This window comes from Notamacropus eugenii, chromosome 7, assembly GCF_028372415.1.
Source record: "Notamacropus eugenii isolate mMacEug1 chromosome 7, mMacEug1.pri_v2, whole genome shotgun sequence".
NCBI classification, from domain to species: Eukaryota; Metazoa; Chordata; class Mammalia; order Diprotodontia; family Macropodidae; genus Notamacropus; species Notamacropus eugenii.
Genome location: NC_092878.1, coordinates 14,231,301 through 14,253,155, shown reverse-complemented (window position 1 = coordinate 14,253,155; position 21,855 = coordinate 14,231,301). Strand labels below are relative to the sequence as shown.

The 21,855-nt window shown below is 36.4% G+C and overlaps 1 protein-coding gene across 2 annotated transcripts; it reads left to right on the top strand.

The window, feature by feature from the left end:
* The first annotated feature begins 4,339 nt into the window (after positions 1-4,339).
* LOC140513691 (olfactory receptor 11H4-like) lies at positions 4,340-10,596 on the top strand. 2 transcript variants are annotated; one of them, XM_072623588.1, is made up of 2 exons: positions 4,340-4,357; positions 7,948-8,886. In XM_072623588.1, exon 2 carries the CDS (start codon positions 7,954-7,956, stop codon positions 8,884-8,886), a length of 933 nt encoding a protein of 310 aa, XP_072479689.1. In that variant the 5' UTR covers positions 4,340-4,357; positions 7,948-7,953. The 2 variants fall into 2 exon arrangements, with proteins under 2 accessions (XP_072479689.1, XP_072479688.1); XM_072623587.1 differs by lacking the exon at positions 4,340-4,357 and adding an exon at positions 10,589-10,596 and having other exon boundaries at positions 7,954-8,857.
* Positions 10,597-21,855: the final 11,259 nt, after the last annotated feature.

The window sequence follows — 21,855 nt, the reverse complement described above, 5'->3', positions numbered from 1 at the left end:
TGACTGGTTCATCAGCAACACAAAGTAGATTAAATTCCTTCTCTTTCTTGGATTAAGCCCAGTGAATTCTTTTTTAATCCTGACATTTTCTGAGAACCTAATTTCTAAGCTATGCAAATCACCTTGAAGCTTTTACAAACCATGGGGAAGCATTTTTTTACGCTGAAAGTGGAGGGGAAGAACATGATATTTGCCCAGCATTTCAGCCAATGTGCCCAAGTTGTCCATCTGACTCATGTCTGATGTGGGAGGAATTATAACATCAGGCTGAAATGAACATGTAAAGAGGTTTATAGAACAACCTCCCTAGCTGTGCCACTTATATTGATTCATGCAGGAAATATTGATTAGCCAGCAGTATATACCAGGTACTGTACAGGCAATGAGCTGAAAAAATCCAATAAAATTACTTGTGGTTTCTCTACCTTTTTGTTGTTTGTTTATGATGATGATGTTTCTAGAACACTAGCCCTACTAAGACTCACTGAAACCAAAAAAAGATTTCATTGGATAACATATTTTACATATATATTAGTTAAATACATATATATGTGTGTACCTGTATGTACATTTATATATGTAAATAAATAAAATAGTGCTGATTTCAAATGAAAGCTAGAGGCATCATAAACACTTTACTTCTTTCATTTTTCACTTAAATGAATCTTTACTTAATAGTTACTAAATTGACAGATAATACCAAGGATGTGATTTCTAAAAATGTAAGTGGTTCCTTTATGCATAATCAAGATCTTCAAAATTCTATGGGAGAAAAAGATGAACTTCAAAAATGAACTTAGGAGGGAGCTTTACAAATTAAATATTGAGGAAATTCAGATAAGACTCAGAAACCTCAAATATGTGGCAATTGAGCCAATGAGGTATTTTCTGAAAATTTTGTTTCTGCAAGAAAGACAAAAGTAAATTTTCTGGTCATCAAACTAAATATACCCAATGGTGAACATTAAACTGGGTAACTATTCTAGGATAACCTAAGAAAAAGACAAAGATATAAAGGAGTCACTGCAAATATTCTACCATTTGCCTGCTAAAGCTGATAGTGAGCAGAAAGCAAGAGACCTGTGTCAATAAAAGCTTGTGTTCACTCCTAAAATTTGATGTGATACAAATATGTAAAAAGGGAAACACTGTATAAATAATATAAATTAAAAATTAAATTCCATAGTCATATGTAGTACCTAGGGATTATTGATATGTTCATATGCTTTCTTCTACTAATTTTTATGGCCACAAATTACCTTTCCACAAAGTAGAATTTATCAGCTATGGATAAAGGTTACCATTACCATAAGTAGTTCATGACTTATGAAGGTTATCAGTTCAATTCCAAGATAAAATTTGTTAAATTGCTGTGAATCTGAAATGCATTTTCCCATAAAACAATTAAGAAGGAATGGCTAAACAAAATACAATCTGTGAACATAATGGAATATTATAGCACCATGAAAATGATAAAAAGCAGAGATTCAGAGACAGAGGTAAAAATTTATATGAACTGATGCAAAATGAAGTGAACAGAACCAAGAGATCAATTTCTACAAAGTCTACTGTAATATGAAGGAAGCAACTTATGAATTCAGAACCATGCAATAACTGATTTTGACTATAAACAACTGATGATGAAGCATGCTACCACCTTCAAACTAAAAAAGTGAAATACATTTTTCAAACAGATTTATGAGTCAATGAGTGCTTTTATTTTGGTTGACCATATTTATTTGTTACAAAAGAAGACTCAACTTGTTTTTCTTTGGGTAATAGGGTGGTAAAGAGGAAGAAAGAGTAGTACTGAAGTGAGAGAGCACACAAAAATCATTTATGAACTGTTAAAGACTCAGAAGAGAACATAAAGATGGTCAAAAGAGAACACAATCAGGACAACTTTAGTATTATTATACTTAAGTTAATGTACCTCTTACAGAAACTAGTACATAATAGAGATTCATACTTTCATATACAATGCCCCATTTCTGGTCTTCTTTACATATTTCAACTTATTTGTATATATAAACATTATATGTTGATGTTTCCTAAGTAACTTTAAAAAGCAAAAAAGCTTAAATAAATTACTCTGTGTGTGTCTGTCTCTGTGTCTCTGTGTGTGTTTCTCTCCCCATAAACCCACTTCCATTACTCCACAAGCAAACTGTCTTCCCAAAATTTCCCAGTAGGCTATACATTAGTATGCACAAAATTGATTATGGAAGAGATGTGAGGTAGGAAAATGGACTTTAGTCTCCATTTCAATTCAACAGGCATTTATTAAATGCTGCCTATGTGTCCAGCTGTGCTAGGTATAGTTCATACTTCACTATATACTGGAGACAGAAAAAAGGAAAAACGGTTATGGTATTCAAGGAACAATAAACCCTGGGAATCAAGGAATAAACTCAGTCACAATTTAGCACATTACTAGGCTCACTTAACATTATTTCACAGAATCACAGGATTATAGAATTGAAATTATAGATTTACAACATGTAGTCCTACTCATTAATGAAAAAGAAATTGCCTCTACAACATACCCAACAAGTTGCCATCTAGCTTGTCTCAATTGGACATTGATCTCCAGTGACAGAAGCTATCACCTCCCAAGGTAGCCCCTCTTCTCTCTGACAGTTGTTTAAATCCTTATAATCATATTTCCCCTCAATCTTGTCTACCTCAGGCAAAATTTCCTCAATTTCTTCAATTGGTCATCATATGGCATTGAATCAGGGCCTTTCCCATCCTCATTGTCTTATAATTGAAACTCTTCAGACAATCTTTCCTAAATCTGGCATCTAGAACTAAACAAAATACTGCAGATTTACTCGAACAATGCAGAATGCAGGAGAACTATCACTTCCTTAGTCCTGTAAGCTATGCCTCTCCTAAGGCAGCACATGGAATAGAGTGCTCATCTTTCTGAGTTCAAATCCAACCTTAGACACTTGGTAGCTGTGTGACCATGGGCAATCCACTTAACCCTGTTAATGTCACTTTCCTCATAGGCAAAATGTGCTAGAGAAGGAAATGGCGAATCAGTCCAGTATCTTTGCAACAACAACCCCAAATAGGATCACAAAGAGTAAAATCTGACGAAAGAGCTGAACAACAAAATGCAACCCAAAACTCATTCTTTTTTTTTTACTGTGACAACGCATTGCTGCCTCATAGATTCCCCCTAAAACACCTGATCTTTTATTCACACACTGTCCTCTTACCAGTCCTTCCTCCCCCACCCAATTTAATGTGCAATATTGTCCCAATCATATCAGTAAATAATCAGTTCATGAAGAAACCTTTGGATTGAGAACTGGAACACTGAGTCAAATACTGTGTTGTTTGGTGATAGTAACGATTCAATTCGAACGTTATTACATAGATCATATTGAACTCAGTTTATGTGAATATATATTTAATACACTATCCAAGGCAGGCATGGTGGCCTAAACTTATAATCCCTACTATGAGGGGAAACTAAAGCCAGTGAATCACTTAAGTTTCAGAATTCTGCACTACAGTAGGGCTACAACTGACTAATGTCAACATCTCATCTAATAGAAACATGCTGAACCCTCGAGAAATAAGAGACCAGTCAGCTATTTAAGGAGTGGCAAACCAGCCCAGGTCAAAAATGAAACAAGTCAATGTTTCAATGTCAATCACCAGTGGAATCTAGGCCACAAGGGTCAATTTCCCTCCATTCTGAGCAAAATTAAAAGATCCATCTCAAAAAAAAACTATTCAGTTGATCAGAGTTTGTTGGAAAATAAAAATATCAAAGGAACAGGACAAAAACTAAAGAAAATTCAAAATTTCATAGCCTGAATTTTATTAAATAAAATTAGTCATGCAAATTTGACACCTGATAGATCAAGTAAAGAAATCCAATGCAAAAATGAAGTCATGAAAAAGTCAAAGTGTGTGACACAAACATTTCAACACAAAGCAAGAACCTCAGTGTATTATGAACCTCTTCCTCATTCCCAAAACAAGATGATTTCTCAATGGTCCTCTTTAAACAAACAATAGTTCTCCTGAGGTCATCCTAGATACTTCCCCAAGTATGTTTCTTACTTCACTCTCCCTAGTTATACCTTCAGAAGAAATATACCCTAAATTGATGAGGAATTGGAATGAAGGAGGGAGGGGTGGTGTATGAGAGATACAAACCAGTCAACAAGGATGCCTCAGAAGAGAACTGGGACTTCAGAACAATAATTTACATTAAAACCAATTGTGTCCTATGGGAGTCTCTGCAGGGCTCCCTTTAGGTTCTCTCTATCCATTTCACAATATCTCCCACAGGAATCACACCCCTAAGAGAAGCTTTTTTCCCCAAAAGTTTTTAGCTGTTCACTGTGGGGGAAAACAGAGCATGAAGTCATAATAAGGGACACATTATTAAAACACTTACTTACTTACTTACTTAACTACATCTTTTACTGAATGCATAAAAGAAGGGAAGTGATCTAGGAAGGTTTCAGAGAAAATGCTATGGTTGATATAGTTTTGGAAGGAAATTGGTGACAACTGCTGACCTCAGATTGGAAGAAAGAGTTGTTCACACTCTTTGGGATAAGATTCCAGGTAAAGGAATGAGTACTGTGGTTGGGGAAGCCCAAACTCAGGGTTTCTCTTCTTAGATCTTGACTATATGATTTAAGGAAACATACTACATACACATTTTCTGTCTCTATATGGTGCATCACACAGTTATCAGTAGGAAACCTGATTGGAAGCACAGCTATGGTAGATCCCCTTTGTATGTTGGCATGTTCTGAGGCATACAATTTTTCTCTTGAAAGGAAAAATAATTCAAAGAACATGCCAATCTATGAAATACTAGGCTATGTTAATATATGGTGGTATTCCAAATAGAAATTGGCTTTCTTGGTGCAACTCTTCCCAACACTGAACTCCAACAAGAAACTGCTAATATTGACAGTTCATTCCCAAAGTCCATGAGTGATCCTCAACTTTAGAATCCACTCTTCTTGAAACAAGCAATAAGGTATACCTCATACTAGAGAAACTCGATAATACAGATATTTATTTCTGTTTAGTCATCTCAGACCCTTCATGATCCCATTTCCAGTTTGCTTGGCAAAGACACTGAAGTCATTCCTTATTTCTCTCTCCAGCTCATTTTACAGATGAGGCATCTCAGGCAAACAGGGTGGAGTGACTTGCTCAGGGTCACTCAGCTAGTAAGGGTTTGAGGTCAGGAAGATAAGTCTTCCTGACTTCAGGCCTGGTGCTATATCTCCTGTGACAACAAGCTTCTCCAACAGCAGAAAGCCACTGTTGTATAAAGGAGAATGTATCAGGACATAATAGGAAGTAAATATATGTAACTATTAATGGATAAAGCTGTGATGACCATCTTGTTTCGTATCAGCTTACCGATTTGCAAATTGTCTATTCTAACTGTTATAAAACATTGTCTTTTGCCTTATTAGTATGAAAAATATCTTCTAGACTTCCTACTTCAAATATCTAAATGAACATGTTATGAATTTGGTGGATGGTAATAAAAATATGTTGATCTGCAAAAATTTTTATATGCACTAGCTATTTTAGGAAGCATGGTATGATAAAAAGAACAGTGGATTCAGAGTCGAGACTTATATTCAAACCCCGCCAACAATGCTGACTGCCCATGTAGCCATGGATATATCTCTCAACTTTAGTTTCCTTATCTGCTAAGTTAGGAATAATAGCTATGACAGCTACTTCTCAGCACTATTGTGGATAACAAAAGAGACGTTTAAAATGCCATAAATAGTTCAACTATTTTTAATTATAGTAAATGAAGATCCTGACAAAATGCAAGAACGTTAAGGCAAAGATGGGTTCATTTTTGTCTTTGCAATCCTAGAAACTATCACAGTGCATGCACATAATTGGAACTCAATAAATATCCAGTAGATTGATTGATTGATTGATTCTAACAGTTGTAAAACTTGGGAAATGTGTGTTACTTAAAAGTACGTTTTATGCATCACCAAGATGAGAGGCTCCATGAGGTCTTCTGGCCTTCTGCAATATTTGGTTGGCATCACCATAAAAGGAGTTACGTTTTTAAAGTATTGACTATTTATCATTATCTGATCCTCATTCTGAATTCCTTGCAGGTTAAGTATAAGTCACAAATGCAATGATTTGGCTATCCATAAGCTCTGGACAGCAAAACAATGCACCCTGGTAAGTTGTTGCACAATATACTGTAACTCTCAGGTTTTTGTCTCAGATGAACATATATCTATATATGATTAAAAGTGATTCTTTGAAAAGAAAATCTGTTAGTAAATGTTCACTGTTAAAAGAAGATAAGACAGCCCAATCAGTTACTTATAAAAAGAGGTGAAAAAAGAAAATTATTGCAATCTTATGCAAACTCATTTCTAATCTCAAAAGAAAATTAACTCTAATGTCTCTTCTTGGTTCTATCTCTGCTCTAAGAAAAGGCGTAATCATTGCACTGTTGGAGAGAAATTGTATTGGTAGAAACAACTCAAGAGAACAAATAAAGGCTGTATCTCAAGAGAGGGTTTCACCTAGCAGAAGTCAAGCAATTAACAATCATTCTGTTTTTCTAATGAGGTCTCTTAGTCAGTTTCTGAAATGAGACAATAAACTGATACATTAGGAAGTACAGTGCAGCCTATCTGGCATCAGAAGAAATCTAAATGCAGGACCATTTTTTTTGCTTTGGGGGAACCCATAATGGGAGGGATTTATCCTGTCAAAGAAGTAACTGATTCATTGATAAATTTCAGGTGGTTTATCAATTTGGCAACTCCTCTTTGGTGAACTGGTTCTAGCTGACATCCAGTGTCATTCTCATTATTAAGAGTTACTACACACGGTTTGGGGCAGTGACCTTTGGGAACCAGAACAGGAAAAGTAATTTCTTTCTGGAAATGTGTAAGACAGGCAACATAAGCCTTTCCTTAGCCACGTCCAGTGAGCCAGAGAGATAGGTCCCAAGAGGACCAACTAGGGGTTACTTAAACGTTAGTCCTATCTGAAACCCAGACTTTAATAATAAAAGATTACATCCCTTGATTTAGTCCATAATAAAACTAAAAGTTCCTTTGGTTAACAAAGGGATGTTCTCTATTTAAACATACCCATGTTGGTTGTGTCTTTCAGCGTGGTTAAAGGTAAGCTCAAGAACATTATTCATTTAAGTATTCAAAAAATAAATTTCCTGTACTTACTTTTATTACCAACAAAATCTATTTGAGGGAGAATTCCTTCTTAACCTTAATTAAACCAAGATCCTTAATGGGAATGAAATCAAGGATTTTGGAATAGAACACTGATTTCTAGGTATGGATAGCTGAAAAAAGAAATTTCATTCAGATTAGGCCAAACACTCCAAAATAAAATGTTGCTAGTATTTCAGAAATTAACAAGAGCACTTGGTATTATTTGCTTCCACAGAACTAAGGAAAAACATGCAAAATATTTCATACTACGAAAAGAATCACAACTAACCTAGAAAAAACTTTATAAATTGTTTACCTCCCTAGTTGTTACTGTACCGTACACAAACTAAAAATTTCCCTTAAATAGCAAATTCTACTTAACCACCTAAGAGGTGGACAAAATTCTTATGAGCAAGTCAAAGAGAAAACTTACTGTCTTTTTTCTTTACAAGGATCTAAGTCTTAAGAATCCTAGTAAGGAAGAAATAATGACAAGTGGAAATCTGAAGGATGGTACAAGAAAGTGGAGGTATGGGCTGAATGGGACAAAAAATTAGAGAGATTACAGCCTGGAAAGAAGCTGACATTATTGAGTCTGGTTTCATATGGCTGAGTTATTAACACTAGAAACTCTGCAAAGGCCTCATTAAAATCCTTATCCTAGAAATGCCCAAGACGCAAAGGAACTGATGTAATTGTGTCTTCTGTCTTTTCCACAGCTCAGGAAACAATGAACAAGTCAGGAGCACACACTGTGACTGAATTTGTTCTCCTGGGCTTCCCTGGTCACTGGGAGATACAAATCTTACTCTTTTCTTTGTTCTTGATAGTCTATGTCCTGACCTTGATGGGGAATGGGGCCATTGTCTGTGCAGTGAGGTGGGACCAGAGGCTCCACACCCCCATGTACATCTTGCTGGGGAATTTTGCCTTCCTAGAGATCTGGTACATCACATCCTCTGTTCCCAGCATGTTAGAAAACTTCCTCTCAGAGACCAAAACCATTTCTTTTGCTGGTTGCTTCCTCCAGTTCTATTTCTTCACCTCCCTTGGTACAACTGAAGTCTATTTTTTGTGCATCATGGCTTATGATCGTTATCTTGCCATCTGCCACCCACTGCACCACCCAACCAAAATGACCTTACAACACTGTTACACTTTGATGTCTGTGTGCTGGGTTCTTGGCTTCTTAAGTTATTCTCTCTCTGCTGTACAGCTCTCCCAGCTGACATTTTGTGGTCCCAACACCATTGACCACATTATTTGTGACATAGATCCACTGTTGTCTCTATCATGCACTCCTGCTCCTGCCACTGAAAATCTCTTCTATATCCTAAGCTCCCTCATGTTCTTTCTCCCCATGCTGTATATCCTTGGCTCTTACATCCTGCTACTAAGAGCTGTGCTGCAAGTCCCCTCAGCAGCTGGCCGAAGGAAAGCCTTCTCCACATGTGGATCCCATCTGGCTGTAGTGTGCCTCTTCTTTGGGAGCCTTATGATCATGTATGTGAGCCCAACATCCGAGAACTCAGGAGAAGTACAGAAGATAATGACCTTGTCTTATTCAGTTGTGACACCATTTTTAAACCCCATGATCTATAGCCTCAGAAACAAGGAAATGAAGGCTGCTCTAAGAAAACTCACGGGGATCACTTCAGAATAAACAAGCCATATGTATGAATTTCACATGTGGTTCTATACTCTAACACAATTCATCAAACATTGATTACATACTTCCTGTGGACAAAACTGTGGAGGAAATACAAAGATGAATAAAGACAATTGAGAAAGTCACAGTCTCCCACTGCTGCTGAAGGTTATACTTTGGGGGTAAATTGAGAACATCTCAGAATGATTCCCCATCCTTTCATGTGCAACATGTCCTGATCCATCTATATCTCAATTCACTAACAGTAAGACTCATGTAGATGTTTACTCTTAATCCACTAAGTCAGCTTTCACTCCAAATTCCATGTTGAATAGCTGTCTGGGTCATGGCATACCAAACTAACCTAGCTTGTATCTGCTGAGTTCTTTTTACTTGAGGAATCAGAGCACATTTTCCTATGGTCTGCCAAAGGCCATTTCAAGGTTTCCAAAGAACAAGAGACACAAGGGTTATCTGATCAGGCGCCTCTCATCCATACCATGAAGCAGCTTACCTCTCTTATCACCACCATTCTCCTCTCTGCCCCTTCTACACAACTAACTTAGCAGAGACACGCAACTCCTCAACTGTTCTTCCTTCATTCTCAGACTTCAAATTCTCAGCACACTGGCCTAATCTGGATGTCTGTCCTCAGTCTTATGGAAGTATGAAATTAATGAAGACAGATTGCAGTAGGAATCAACTGGAGTCTCTGCTTTCTCATTCTCCTTTTGCTGAAGTGGTGTAAAGTCAGAAAGATTGCATGAGACAAATCCAAGTAAATGCAAGCATGAAATTTAGAACTCCAGAGACAAGACTGTCAAACACCTCAAGTTTCCTAAATGAAAGGAAGGATACAGTTTTGAAATAGGATTCAATTTTCTTTTTAAAGGGGAGATGAAAGGAAAAACCTCTATTTGTCAGAAAGCATAATGGCACTTTTACATTTAATTTCAAAGCCCTGATAGCTTTTTCCTTCTCACTATTCATTAATATCAAATTATTTCAATAAATATTAACTGAGTTGAATCAACAGGAAGAATTTATGGAATATCACTTGTGTTCACAGGACTACTTTGCCCTTTCAGGATACAAAAAAGAGTCTTTCCCCAATAGACAAATGATCAAAAAACATGAACATTTTTTTAAAGAATTGAACGTTACAAATTGCACTAATGACTATTTCAAAATGTGCTCCAAATCGGTAATCATATGAGAAATACAAATTATAAGCTCGATGAAGTTTTGCCTTTCACCCTCACCAAGAAAACAAAAAGAGTCAACGTTTGAGGGATTGTGGGGAGAAACAACACATGTATTGCTGCCTGAACAGTGAATAAGTCCAACCATTCTAGCTAACCATTTGAAATTATTTTTTAAAAAAGTAACTTCACTGATTATGTTTTTTGATCCAATAAATCCTTTTACTAGACATATGCCCCAAAGAGTTCAAAGACAGAAACAAGAATGACAAGGACTCTCTAAGGTAGCAAAATACTGGAAACAAGGTGAATGCTCATCAGATGGAGAATAACTTAGGAAACTGTGATACATAAATGTACTTTATGTTATTTTGTAATATGATGAAAGGAATTCAGAGAAATAGGAAGATTTGCATGAACTACTGTGGATTAAAATAAGTTTAAACAGTATACATTATCCACAATGACAACTAAAACAGAAAGGAAAATATCTCAAGAAGGAATCTGAGCTCTGGATAACTGAGAATGGGGAAAAATGATCCTAGAGAATACATAAAGGAACGTACCTGTCTTGTTGTAAGGAGGGGTGGGGAAGGAAGGGATACGGTAGGGTAGAATGTTGTATATATTATTAAATATGGTGACTGTGAAGTACTTTTGATAATTGGTTTTCTTTGTTATAAAGGAGGGTTCAATGGGCGTAGGGGAAGACAATGGTGTAAATCTAGAAACAACCATGATGTACAAAGCAAGGACCTCAATAAAACATTTGTGAAACATAAAAAAAGAACCAGGTAGAACTACCTTGCAAACATGCCAGATCTCATAAGTACCATTGTGATGTCACTGATTCTATGCCCTTTGAACTATCGCATTTTGATTTGTTATAGGCTTCAGGGAATAGACAACATTTTTATATAATCTACTCACATTGTTTAAGCCTTTGTCCATTTAGAAGCTAAAATGGAAAATCTACTGGAGGAACAACTATATAAACTGAGGCTTCAATTTAGTAGAACTACAGACTCCCTTGCCTCCATTCTTTTAATGTTTTACTTTTTTTCCAATTACATATGAAAAAATTTTTAAATTTCTTTTTAAATTTTGAGTTCCAAATTCTCTCCCTCCCATCACTCCTCCCTCCCTTGTCTCACCTCTCCCTGGGATGGCAAACAATTTGATAATGTATGTGCAGTTATTCTGTAGTCCCAGCATTACTGAGCGTTTTGTTTGTCACATAGACCAATGATGGCCATGTCATGTTTTCCTTCTGCTGCCACTGTAATTCTGTTCTGTATTCTAAGCTGCATAATCATTTTCCTCTCCATACTCTACGTACTTTACAGCCTTGGCTCTAACATCCAACTACTAAAAGCAGTGCTACAAGTTCCTTCAGCTGCAGGCCAGGGTAAGGCCTTCTCCATACATGGATCCCATGTGTCCGTGTTCTGTCTCTTCTTAGAGAGCCTGTTATCATGTATGTGAACCCAACATCTCAGGAGAAGTATAGAAGATAACAACCTTGTTTTATTCAGTGGTGATTCTCCTCTTAAATTCCCTGATCTATAAAGCCTTAGAAATAAGACAATGGCTACCCTGAGAAAAGCAAAGAGGATAGCTTCAGAATAAACAGTCACATATATGAATATTACACATGGTTCATTACTCTCATGACTTCTGCAAATGTTAATAATATGCTTGTTATTGGCAAAACATTGGAAGAGATGCAAAGATAAATAAAATATAATGGAGAAAATAACCTTCTCCTACTAGTTTGAAGATTGTAATTCAGTGAGATGAAAGAGGGCATCATCCCAAAAGGTTTCCCATCCTTTAGCCCTTCATGTACTGCCTCTCCTGGCCCAGCTGAGCTTCAGCTGAATGACATTAAGATAAAGTACAACCATTGCCTGTCAAACATAGAAGATCTTGTAAGTGTCAGAATGGCATTATTGATTCTGTGCAATCTGGATTGTTCTATGATCTTTTGACATTGGATTGTGGCAAAAAAAAACAAAAACACATTTTTATACAATCAACTCATTCTAATTGTGCCCAGCACCATTCTATGAAGTGATAATGTTTAATATAAAATTTTGGAATAATCTCTTTGTTCTCTCTGAAGCAAACTCAGAGAGTGCCTCTTCCTATGTCAACAAAGCCAGCCAAGGCTGACTCTACATTCCTTAGGAGATCTTTAACCTAAGACACTATCTTGAATAATGGGACGTTTTCCATATCTTAATATTTATAGACATATACTATGTTATGGCATATTAATGGTAAAGAAAATATAGACATCTTAGGTCGTAATTTCTATTCAACTTTGTTTACCCTTTCCTATGTCAGTTATCTGTTTAGGGCAGGAAGCCTGCCACTTACTAGTGGTGGGATTTCCTTCTTTATCACCGAGACATTGTTTACCCAGCTGGAATCCCAAGGCCTGACCAACATTGCTTTGTTCATTGTCCTGTCTCACTGAATTTATGATTTGCTCAATTAGGAGAGTTCCTTTCTCACAGCAAAATGTATATAAGCCAGAAGATTTCTGCACGGGGTAACCAGAACATTTCTGGCTCCATAATGCATTATGTTACCATTTTCTTTAATAGGGAATTGATTAATTAATTAAATCATAAAATGTATGCATTCAGCCTGTTGCCTTTTCTTAACAAAGTTTTCAGGTCAACAGTAGCAATATGGTTTTAGAAGCTAAAATAAAGAAACAAAAGAGATTTCAGTGGAGGATGCTAAGCATCTCCTCTTCTTTAGGAAACAGCCAGGGGTGTGCTGGAGTTTGTGAAAGGTTTGGGTTGTCAGTGTGCTCCCCTCCATCTCTTCTCTACTCAATTCCACTCTAACATTCCCAAAACAAATATTCATCTCTCTACTCCAGTTTGTTTTGTCTTCCCATATTAAAATGAAAGTTTCGTCAGGACACAGATTACCTTTATTTTACGTTTAAATCCCCAGTACTTAGCATACTGCTTGGGACATGCTAGATGTTTAATACAGGCTTTTAAATTCTTTTTCTTTGCAAGTCCTCAATTCTTTACTCAGAATACAACAGAGCAGATGAGTACTAAGGATCTTTTTAAGAGGGATGGATGTCAGGTGAATTGCCTAGGGCTACAACCTAAGAGGTCTTCCTGAGGCCAGGCCCAGCAATCAAATTAGGGGCATAGTGATGTCTCATTTATAAGAGGCCATTATGACACATTTTGGTATTGTAATCATTTCTTCAGTACCAACAGTGGCAGAAGACCCATGCCATACAATGGCATCTAGGTACATTTGGGATGCATTTGTGAGACTCACCCAGTTTTTTAAGTGGAATTTCTATTCCATGGATCTTTATTTATAAAGACTTAACTATTATGATATACAAATAAATGCACCCTCTTTCTGCATTCATCTTCTTTCAAAATCATGAGATTTTCTTCATCTGTAGAAGCTGAATTCATAGACTTTCATTTTCTGAGGCTTTTCAATATTTTTGGAATGAGCTACAAGGGCTGTTTCCATACTGCTCCCAGTAGAAAATTGAAATAGTAGCTGGTGGTTTGATGAGGCCTAAAAATTCTCAATTTCTACCAAAGTTAATAATAAATGTATAAAATTCAACCTTCTTAACTAAATGGTAAGAAGCAGCATGGCATAATTGGTGATCATTACGTTGGCCCGACCTAAATTCGAATCCCATCTTTGACACACATTTACCATAACTATGGGCAAGTCACTTAACTTCTCAAGGGGTGCTCTAGGCAACTCTTTAAGACTATAAATTACAGATAAGTGGATTTAGTAGAAGGAATCTTCACACAACAAGCTCCTTACACTGAGGAAATCGTAGGGTCACACCCCAAAACAAAAAACATTTAATGGAATAAACTAATAAAGTAGGTGAAATCTTAACGAGAAAAAAATAAAAATTAATTCATTTTCTTACAAAACTGAGTGTTTCAAAAGTATCTGAGAAAGAAAATTAAACCAGATATTTATATATAATTTCTCTGGTTCTCTTGAATAGGGACATAAACCAGAGAAATTTGAGCAAGATATCCCCCTCACCTAAATTGTAGCTGAGTGTTCACATCCTGAGGTACATTGAAAAAAGATGATATTTGAAGATAGGGCTGTCATCTGGAATTGTCATCTGGAATGCTTCCTCCAGTTCTACTTTCTCTTGTCCTTAGGTGGTACAAAATGGTTTTTTCTGGCCATTATGGCATTTGATCACTATCTGGCCATCTGCCAACCTCTGCATTTTCCCATCATCATGACAGGACAACTGTGCATGAACCTGGTGGTCACCTGCTGGGTGTCTGGATTTCTCTGGTTCCTAGCTCCCGTCATTCTCATCTCCCAACAGTCTTTCTGTGGCTCCAGAGTCATAGATCACTTTCTTTGTGACCCAGACCCATGTCTAGCTCTCACTTGTACCAGAGCCCCTTTGGTAGAATTCACCTGCTCCTTTGTGAATTCTTTGCCACTGTTTATTCCTTTTCTCTTCATCATGGGAACCTATGTCATGGTCCTGAGAGCTGTGTTGAGGGTTCCTTCAGCAGCAGGCCAGCGTAAAGCCTTCTCCACCTGTGGGTCCATTTGACTGTGGTGTCATTGTTCTATGGCTCTGTGATGGTGATGTACGTGAAACTAACATCAGGCCATGAAGCAGGAGCACAGAAAATTGTGACCCTCTTTTATTCTGTGGCGACCCCATTCTTAAACCCTTTGATCTACAGCCTTAGGAACAAGGACATGAAGGATGCCCTAAGGAAAATACTGAGCAAATGAACATTATATATAGTGTCCACAAAAGGAATCTTTGGGACCCAAGATAGATGGTGCAATGTCTATCTTAGGTGAAAAAATCAAAAATGAAAAAGATCAACATATGAGAAACATGTTCAATCCTTCATTTGCAGTGGTCTTTTGCACATCTTTACCATAATATGCCACTTGCATTTCAAATCCAGCATGGTAAAATTTTGACTTATCATCGTTCCCTAAAAATGTACCCCTCTTTCCAATTTCCATATTTTTACTGATTACTCAGTGATGACATTATTGGACATCTGTCCAGTAATGAAGTTCAAAATACTATAATCATATATTATACATTCCTCTCCCTCAATCTTCACATCCAATCTTTTCTCAAACCTTGTCACCTCATCCTTGGCAATATCACTCTTACTGGTTCCTTGACTTCCATTCATACTGCTATTATTTTGATTATCTCAACTATAAAATTGTAACAAGATCCTAGTTCTTCTTCCTGAATCCCATCTTTCCTTTCTCCAATCCACCCTATCTACTTGTCCAAATAAAGAGAGTCCTGTCATTTACTCCCTTACTCATGTTTCAATGGCACTGAGTGGCTTATCTGCTAAAATTAATATTTTCAACTAAGACTTTATGGTCCTTAACAGCACCGGATGGCTTATCAGATAAAATTAATATTTTCAACTAAGACTTTCTGCTCTTTAACAGTCTAACTCCAACCTTCCTTTCCAGATGTGTTCTATTTCCTTTTATACTTGCTATATTCCAGTGAAAGACCACTAAATCTTTCCCAATCTCATCTTGTCAAGTTCAAACATAATCCCTTAGGTCTAGAGCATACTTTCTCTATATTGCTACCTTCCTAACCTTTCTGTTCCTTAAAAGTCGAAATCATAAAACTCTTCTTTCATGCAGTTTTTCCTACTCCTTCCAACTTTAAGTTACATTTTCCACTTTAATCTCTTCTAGGATATTAATTTTTATTTGTTTTTTGTTTGTTATAGTTACTCCTGCTTTGTGAGTTGTCACAATTTAGAAAAACACTGTAAGTAAAATTAACAATGAAGCGATCTTATATGAAAGTGCTTATAACATTTCACAGTAGTACCTCCCCATTAAATCACCTCTCTATTTTTGTTTAAATTAACAAAAAGTATTTTCTCTCTTTCCCACTTCACTGGAGGGGGAAAGATAGAAAAACAAAGATCTTGTAACAAATATCAAGTCAAGGGGAAAAGTGTTGTTTCGTGGATCTCTACTTTCGTGTGTGCTGTGTATTTATACTACTGTACCCTAAATCTATCACCTTCCTGCAGTGGATAACATGTTTCATCACTGGTCCTCTGGAATCATGAATGCTCCTTGTGTCGATCATAGTTCTAACAGTTTTTAAAATCATTTTCCTGTACAATGTTATTATTATACAAATTGTCCTCCTGGTTCTGCTCATTCCATTCATCATCAATTTGTAAAAGTTCTCAAAAGAGTTTGTTTTATAATCTTGATGTTTTAATATCCATTTTTTTCTGGTTCTGTTCATTTTGCTCTATATCAGTTCATAAAGAGATCAAAGAAAGATGAAAAAGAGCCATATGTACAAAGATATTTATAGCAATTCTTTTGTAATAGCATAGTGCAGAAAATAGCATATTTTCTGTAATAGCAGAAAACTGAGAGGATGCCTATCAGTCAAGGTATGGCTAAGTTGTAGTATGTGCATATGATAGCACACCACTGCAGTAAGAAATGAGGAAAGGGATTATTTTTAAAGGAAACATAATTTTTTCTTCTTTGTCTTTCTTCTGCATCTTTTTTACTTTTTCCTTTGTCTCAAATAGATCTGTAAATGTCTTATCTTACTATTCTATTATAAGTTCCTTAACAATGAGGATTGTGATGGTTGTGTCTTTGTATTCCTTAATGCAATTCACACGTAGAAGGCAGGCAATAAATGTATGTTCTATTGAATGGAATCCAATTATTAAATTTTACTGACTATCGTGTCCCTTCTCTTTCCTGACTTTGTTTTTATTTGTAGTTTGACAAACTCCATTTTTACATATTTTGTCAAAATTAAAACCATGTAGGAAGGTGGCAGTTTCAGGTTCCTTTCACAACTGTGAAATAAGGGCGCTTGTGAATATATGAGGCAGTGTGGTATAATGGAACAAACACTGCTTCAGGGGTTACAAGAGCAAAGGTGGAATTTCAGCTTTGTTTTTATTTGTTGGAGATCCTAAGCAAGTTATTTTAAAACTCTGGGTTTCAATTACCTTGGCTACAATAGAAGGGATTTTTAAGGTCAATGACTAGCTCTAAATCTTATGTGTTTAAATAACAATTCCTATGGAGAGAAAAGAAAAACACTCTTTAGGCAAAAACTGTGTGAAAGGTATGTTGGAATACATGTGTTAGGGATACAGATACAACAGTAATACTAGCTAGCACTTCCATTGTACTTTATGTTTTGAAAATTTATTTAGATATTTGCAAAATTATTTAAATATTTTTAAATATTTAAAAATATTATCTGATTTTATCCTCACAAGAACCCTAAGAGGTAGGGGCTATTATTATGCTCATTTGGCAGATGGAGAAATGGAGACAAAGATTAAGTTATTTTTTCAGTCTTCCACATAGAGTCTTCCTGAGTCCAGACTCAGTGTTCTATCTACTGTGCAACTCTTACCTACAGGTGATTTGCCCAAAGAAATACAAATTTTGATCTCTGAAACTTCACAACACATCTTGGGATTTGCAAGCTAGATTTCGTTTTTAAGGATCATACCTTAAACCCACATCACTGGTACTGATTGATTGGCCAACAATAGGTCCCAGCCCAAGTTTCACTTATTCATTGTTTGATTTTTGATGGCTCAGAGTGAAGGTAAATATCAATTATTTCTGTTTGGCCCAAAACCCTGAGGCTTTCCCCCTCTCACATAGATTTTTTTTTCTAGATGAAAGAGGGCATTCTTTGCCACATTTCTTACCTAGCCTTAGTCACTAATTGGACATTTCCTCAAACTGTGACTTGGGAAAGACCTTACTTTAAAAAAGCCAAGGTCTCTGGCCTCTGTTTATGGTTCCTCCTCCTGGGCATTCACCTCCTTCTCTGCTGTGCCCATGGTTCCTCCTAGAGCCTGCACCTGGGGTACTGAGGCAAGCATAGCGTTGCGGTAAGGTTAGAGTATTTAAGGTAGAATCTAGATATGTTGAAGTCCTCTAGTATGGGGGCCAAATTTGGGAGAAAGAGAAAAATTGTGATTCAGGTACTCATTTGAGACAAAAAAGAGAGTGTCTTAGAAGTCTATATGCAGTAGCTAGCATGATTTTGACTGGATGGCAGATAAAAGTTGTGTGAACCTCACAAAAAGAGAGATTACTTAGTGATGGTGACAGGGGGAGAATCTAGACATGGCAAAGGGGAGCAAGCTATTTGTCTCTGAGCCAGTCACTATGCCTCTCCCAGCCCCAATTTCCTCCTCTATAAAATGAGAAGGTTGCATCTAATGGCCTCCAAGGTGTCTCTTGGAGTTCCAAACCTATGACCTCATGTCTTTTTTTTTCCGGGAAAATTAATACTAAACCAAATTATAAATCCCTTTTGGGTAAAATAATTATTTTATATTTATATCTTCATGGAATAAAAATAATGAGTATTTCTATAGTGCCTACTACATGCCGGATGCTGTGCTAAATATACAAATATCATCTCATTTGATGCTCACAGCAATCTTGAGAAATAGATGTTATTATTATCCCCATATTATAGTTGAGGAAACTGAAGCAAGCAAAGATTAATGGATTTGCCCAGAGTCATAAAAAAAGTGTCTGAGACTGGATTTAAAGGTAGTTTTTAGTGAGTACAGACCCAGTGCTCTGTACACTATGCCACCTAGCTGCCTCTAAATGGAATCGAAGCCACTGCTACACCAATATATAGTAAGGATCTTACTCAAATTTGGAATTTATCCTGCTTGAGTTTCAGTAAAGATGTTTTAGGTAAACACAATTATGCAAATACACCTTATTTTCTCATTCAGTACCTTCTTTACCAACACACCAAGCAGAGTTGGTTTTTGGTTTTTGTCCTTGTTTCTTGAAGAAGACAGATGACAGATCAAGTAGGAAGCATAAATCAAAGAGCATAACATTGAATGAAGACAGAATAACCCAGTACATGACAATGGGAAACTAACTGTTAAAATCATTCTGCACATACGCACACACACACACACACACGTACATACACAAAGGACAATCTTCCACAAACTTCTACTTCAATGGGAGACAAAACACTACCCAAACAATTGACCCTGCTGGAAAAGGAAACATTGTTGCACAGAACATCTCTCACACCTCTGTCTCTTGTCTCCCAACAGTCATCATTACTTTACTGCTTCTCCATTTCTGTCTTCACATCTACTCTCTACTTTTGAAACTGCTTTTGTTCATCTGTTAATACAGCTTTTCTTCATCAAAGGAAGTGTCCTCTGTTGGGGGACTGTCCCTGGACAATGTGCTAAGCAGCATTCACAGTTCTCTAATTCAGACATAGGAATTATACCTGACATGTAGTCACAAAGTTACCAAAATCTATTCTTAATTTGACTGATTCATCAGCAACACAAAGTACATTAAATTCCCTCTCTTTCTTGGATTAAGCTTTTTGAATTCTTTTTGATTCCTGACATTTTCTGAGAACCTAATTTCTGAGCTATGCAAATCACCTTGAAATTTTTTCCAAGTCATGGGGAAGCATTTCTTTACACTGACAGTGGAGGGGAAGAACATGATATTTGCCCAACATTTCACCCAATGTGCCAAAGTTGTCCCTCTGACACATGGCTGATGTGGGAGGAATTATAACATCAGGCTGAAATCAACATGTAAAGAACTGAGTTTCATAGCACAACCTCCCTAGCTGTGCTACTTATACTAACTCATGCAGGAAATATTGATTAGCCAGCAGTATATACCAGGTACTGTACAGGCAATGAACTGAAAAAATCCAATAAAATTACTTCTAGTTTATCTACCTTTTTGTTGTTGTTTGTTTATGATAATGATGTTTCTAGAACACTAGCCCTACTAAGACTCCCTTAAACCAAAAAAAGATTTCATTGAATAATGTATTTTACATATATATTAGATAAATACATATATATGTGTGTATCTGTATGTATATTTATATACGTGAATAAATAAAATAGTGCTGATTTCAAATGAAAGCTAGAGGCATCATAAAAACTTTACTTGTTCCATTTTTTTAATTGTTAAATGAATCTTTACTTAATAGTTAGTAAATTGACAGATAATACAAAGGATGCGATTTCTAAAAATGTAAGTGGTTCCTCACCAAAAAGGAGATAGAAAAAAGGAAAAATAATATTCAAGGAACAATAAGCCCTGGGAATCAAGGTAAAAACTCAGGCACAATTTAGCACATTACTATGCCCACCTAACACTATTTCACAGAATCACAGGATTATAGAATTGAAATTATATATTTACAACATGTAGTCCTACTTATTAATGAAAAAGAAATCGCCTCTACCACATGCCAAACAACAAGTTGCCATCTAGCTTCTCTCACCTGGAGATTGATCTCCAGTGACAGAAGCTATCACCTCCCAAGGTAGCCCTTCTTCTGTCTGACAGTTGTTTAAGTATTTATGATCATATTTCCCCTCAATCTTGTCTACCTCAGGCAAAATTTCCTCAATTTCTTCAATTTATCATCATATGACATTGAATCAGGGTCTTTCCCATCCTCATTGTCTTATAATTGAAACTCTTCAGACAATCTTTCCTAAATCTGGCACCTAGAACTAAACAAAATACTGCAGATTTACTCTAACCATGCAGAATGCAGGAGAACTATCACTTCCTTAGTCTTATAAGCTGTGCCTCTCCTAAGGTAGCACATGGAATAGAGTGCTCATCTTTCTGAGTTCAAATCCAACCTTAGACTTGGTAGCTGTGTGACCATGGGCAAGCCACTTAACCCTGTTAATGTCAGTTTCCTCATAGGTGAAATGTGCTAGAGAAGGAAATGGCAAATCAGTCCAGTATCTTTGCAACAAAAAGCCCAAATGGGGTCACAAAGAGTAAAATCTGACGAAAATAGCTGAACAATAAAATGCAAACGAAAACCCATTACATTTTTTTTTTTTACTGTGGCAACACATCGCTGCCTCATAGACTCCCCCTAAAATATCTGATCTTTTATTCACACAAACTGCTATCTTACCAGTCCTTCCTCCCCTATCCAATTTAATGAGCAATCTCACCCCAATCAAATCAGTAAACAATCAGTTAATGAAGAAACCTTGGACTGAGAACTGCAACACTGAGTCAAACACTATGTTGTTAGGTGATAGGAACTATTCAATTAGATTATTACTTAGATCATATTTAACTCAGTTTATGTGAATATATATTTAATAGACTGTCCAAGGCAGGCATGGTGGCCTAAACGTAAAATCTCTGCTACAAGGGAAAACTAAAGCCAGTGAATCACTGAAGTTTAAGAATTTGAAGCTACAGTAGGGCTAGAACTGATCTGATGTCAGCATCTCATCTAATAAAAATATGCTGAACCCTTGAGGAATAAGAGACCAGTCAGCTATTCAAGGAGAGGCAAACAAGCCCAGGTCAAAAATGAAACAAGTCAATGTTTCAATGTCAATCACCAGTGGAATCTAGGCCACAAGGGTCAATTTCCTTCCAATGTGAGCAAAATTAAAAGATCCATCACAAAAAAAAAAAAACTATTCAGTTGATCGTATTTTGTTGGAAAATAAAAATATCAAAGGAATAGGATAAAAACTAAAGAAAATTCAAAATTTTATATCTTGAATTGTATTAAATAAAATTAGTCATGCAAATTTAACCTGATAGATCATGGAAAGAAATCTAATGCCAGAATGAAGTCATGAGGTCAAAGTGTGTGAGACAAACATTTCAACACAAAGCAAGAACCTCAGTGTAT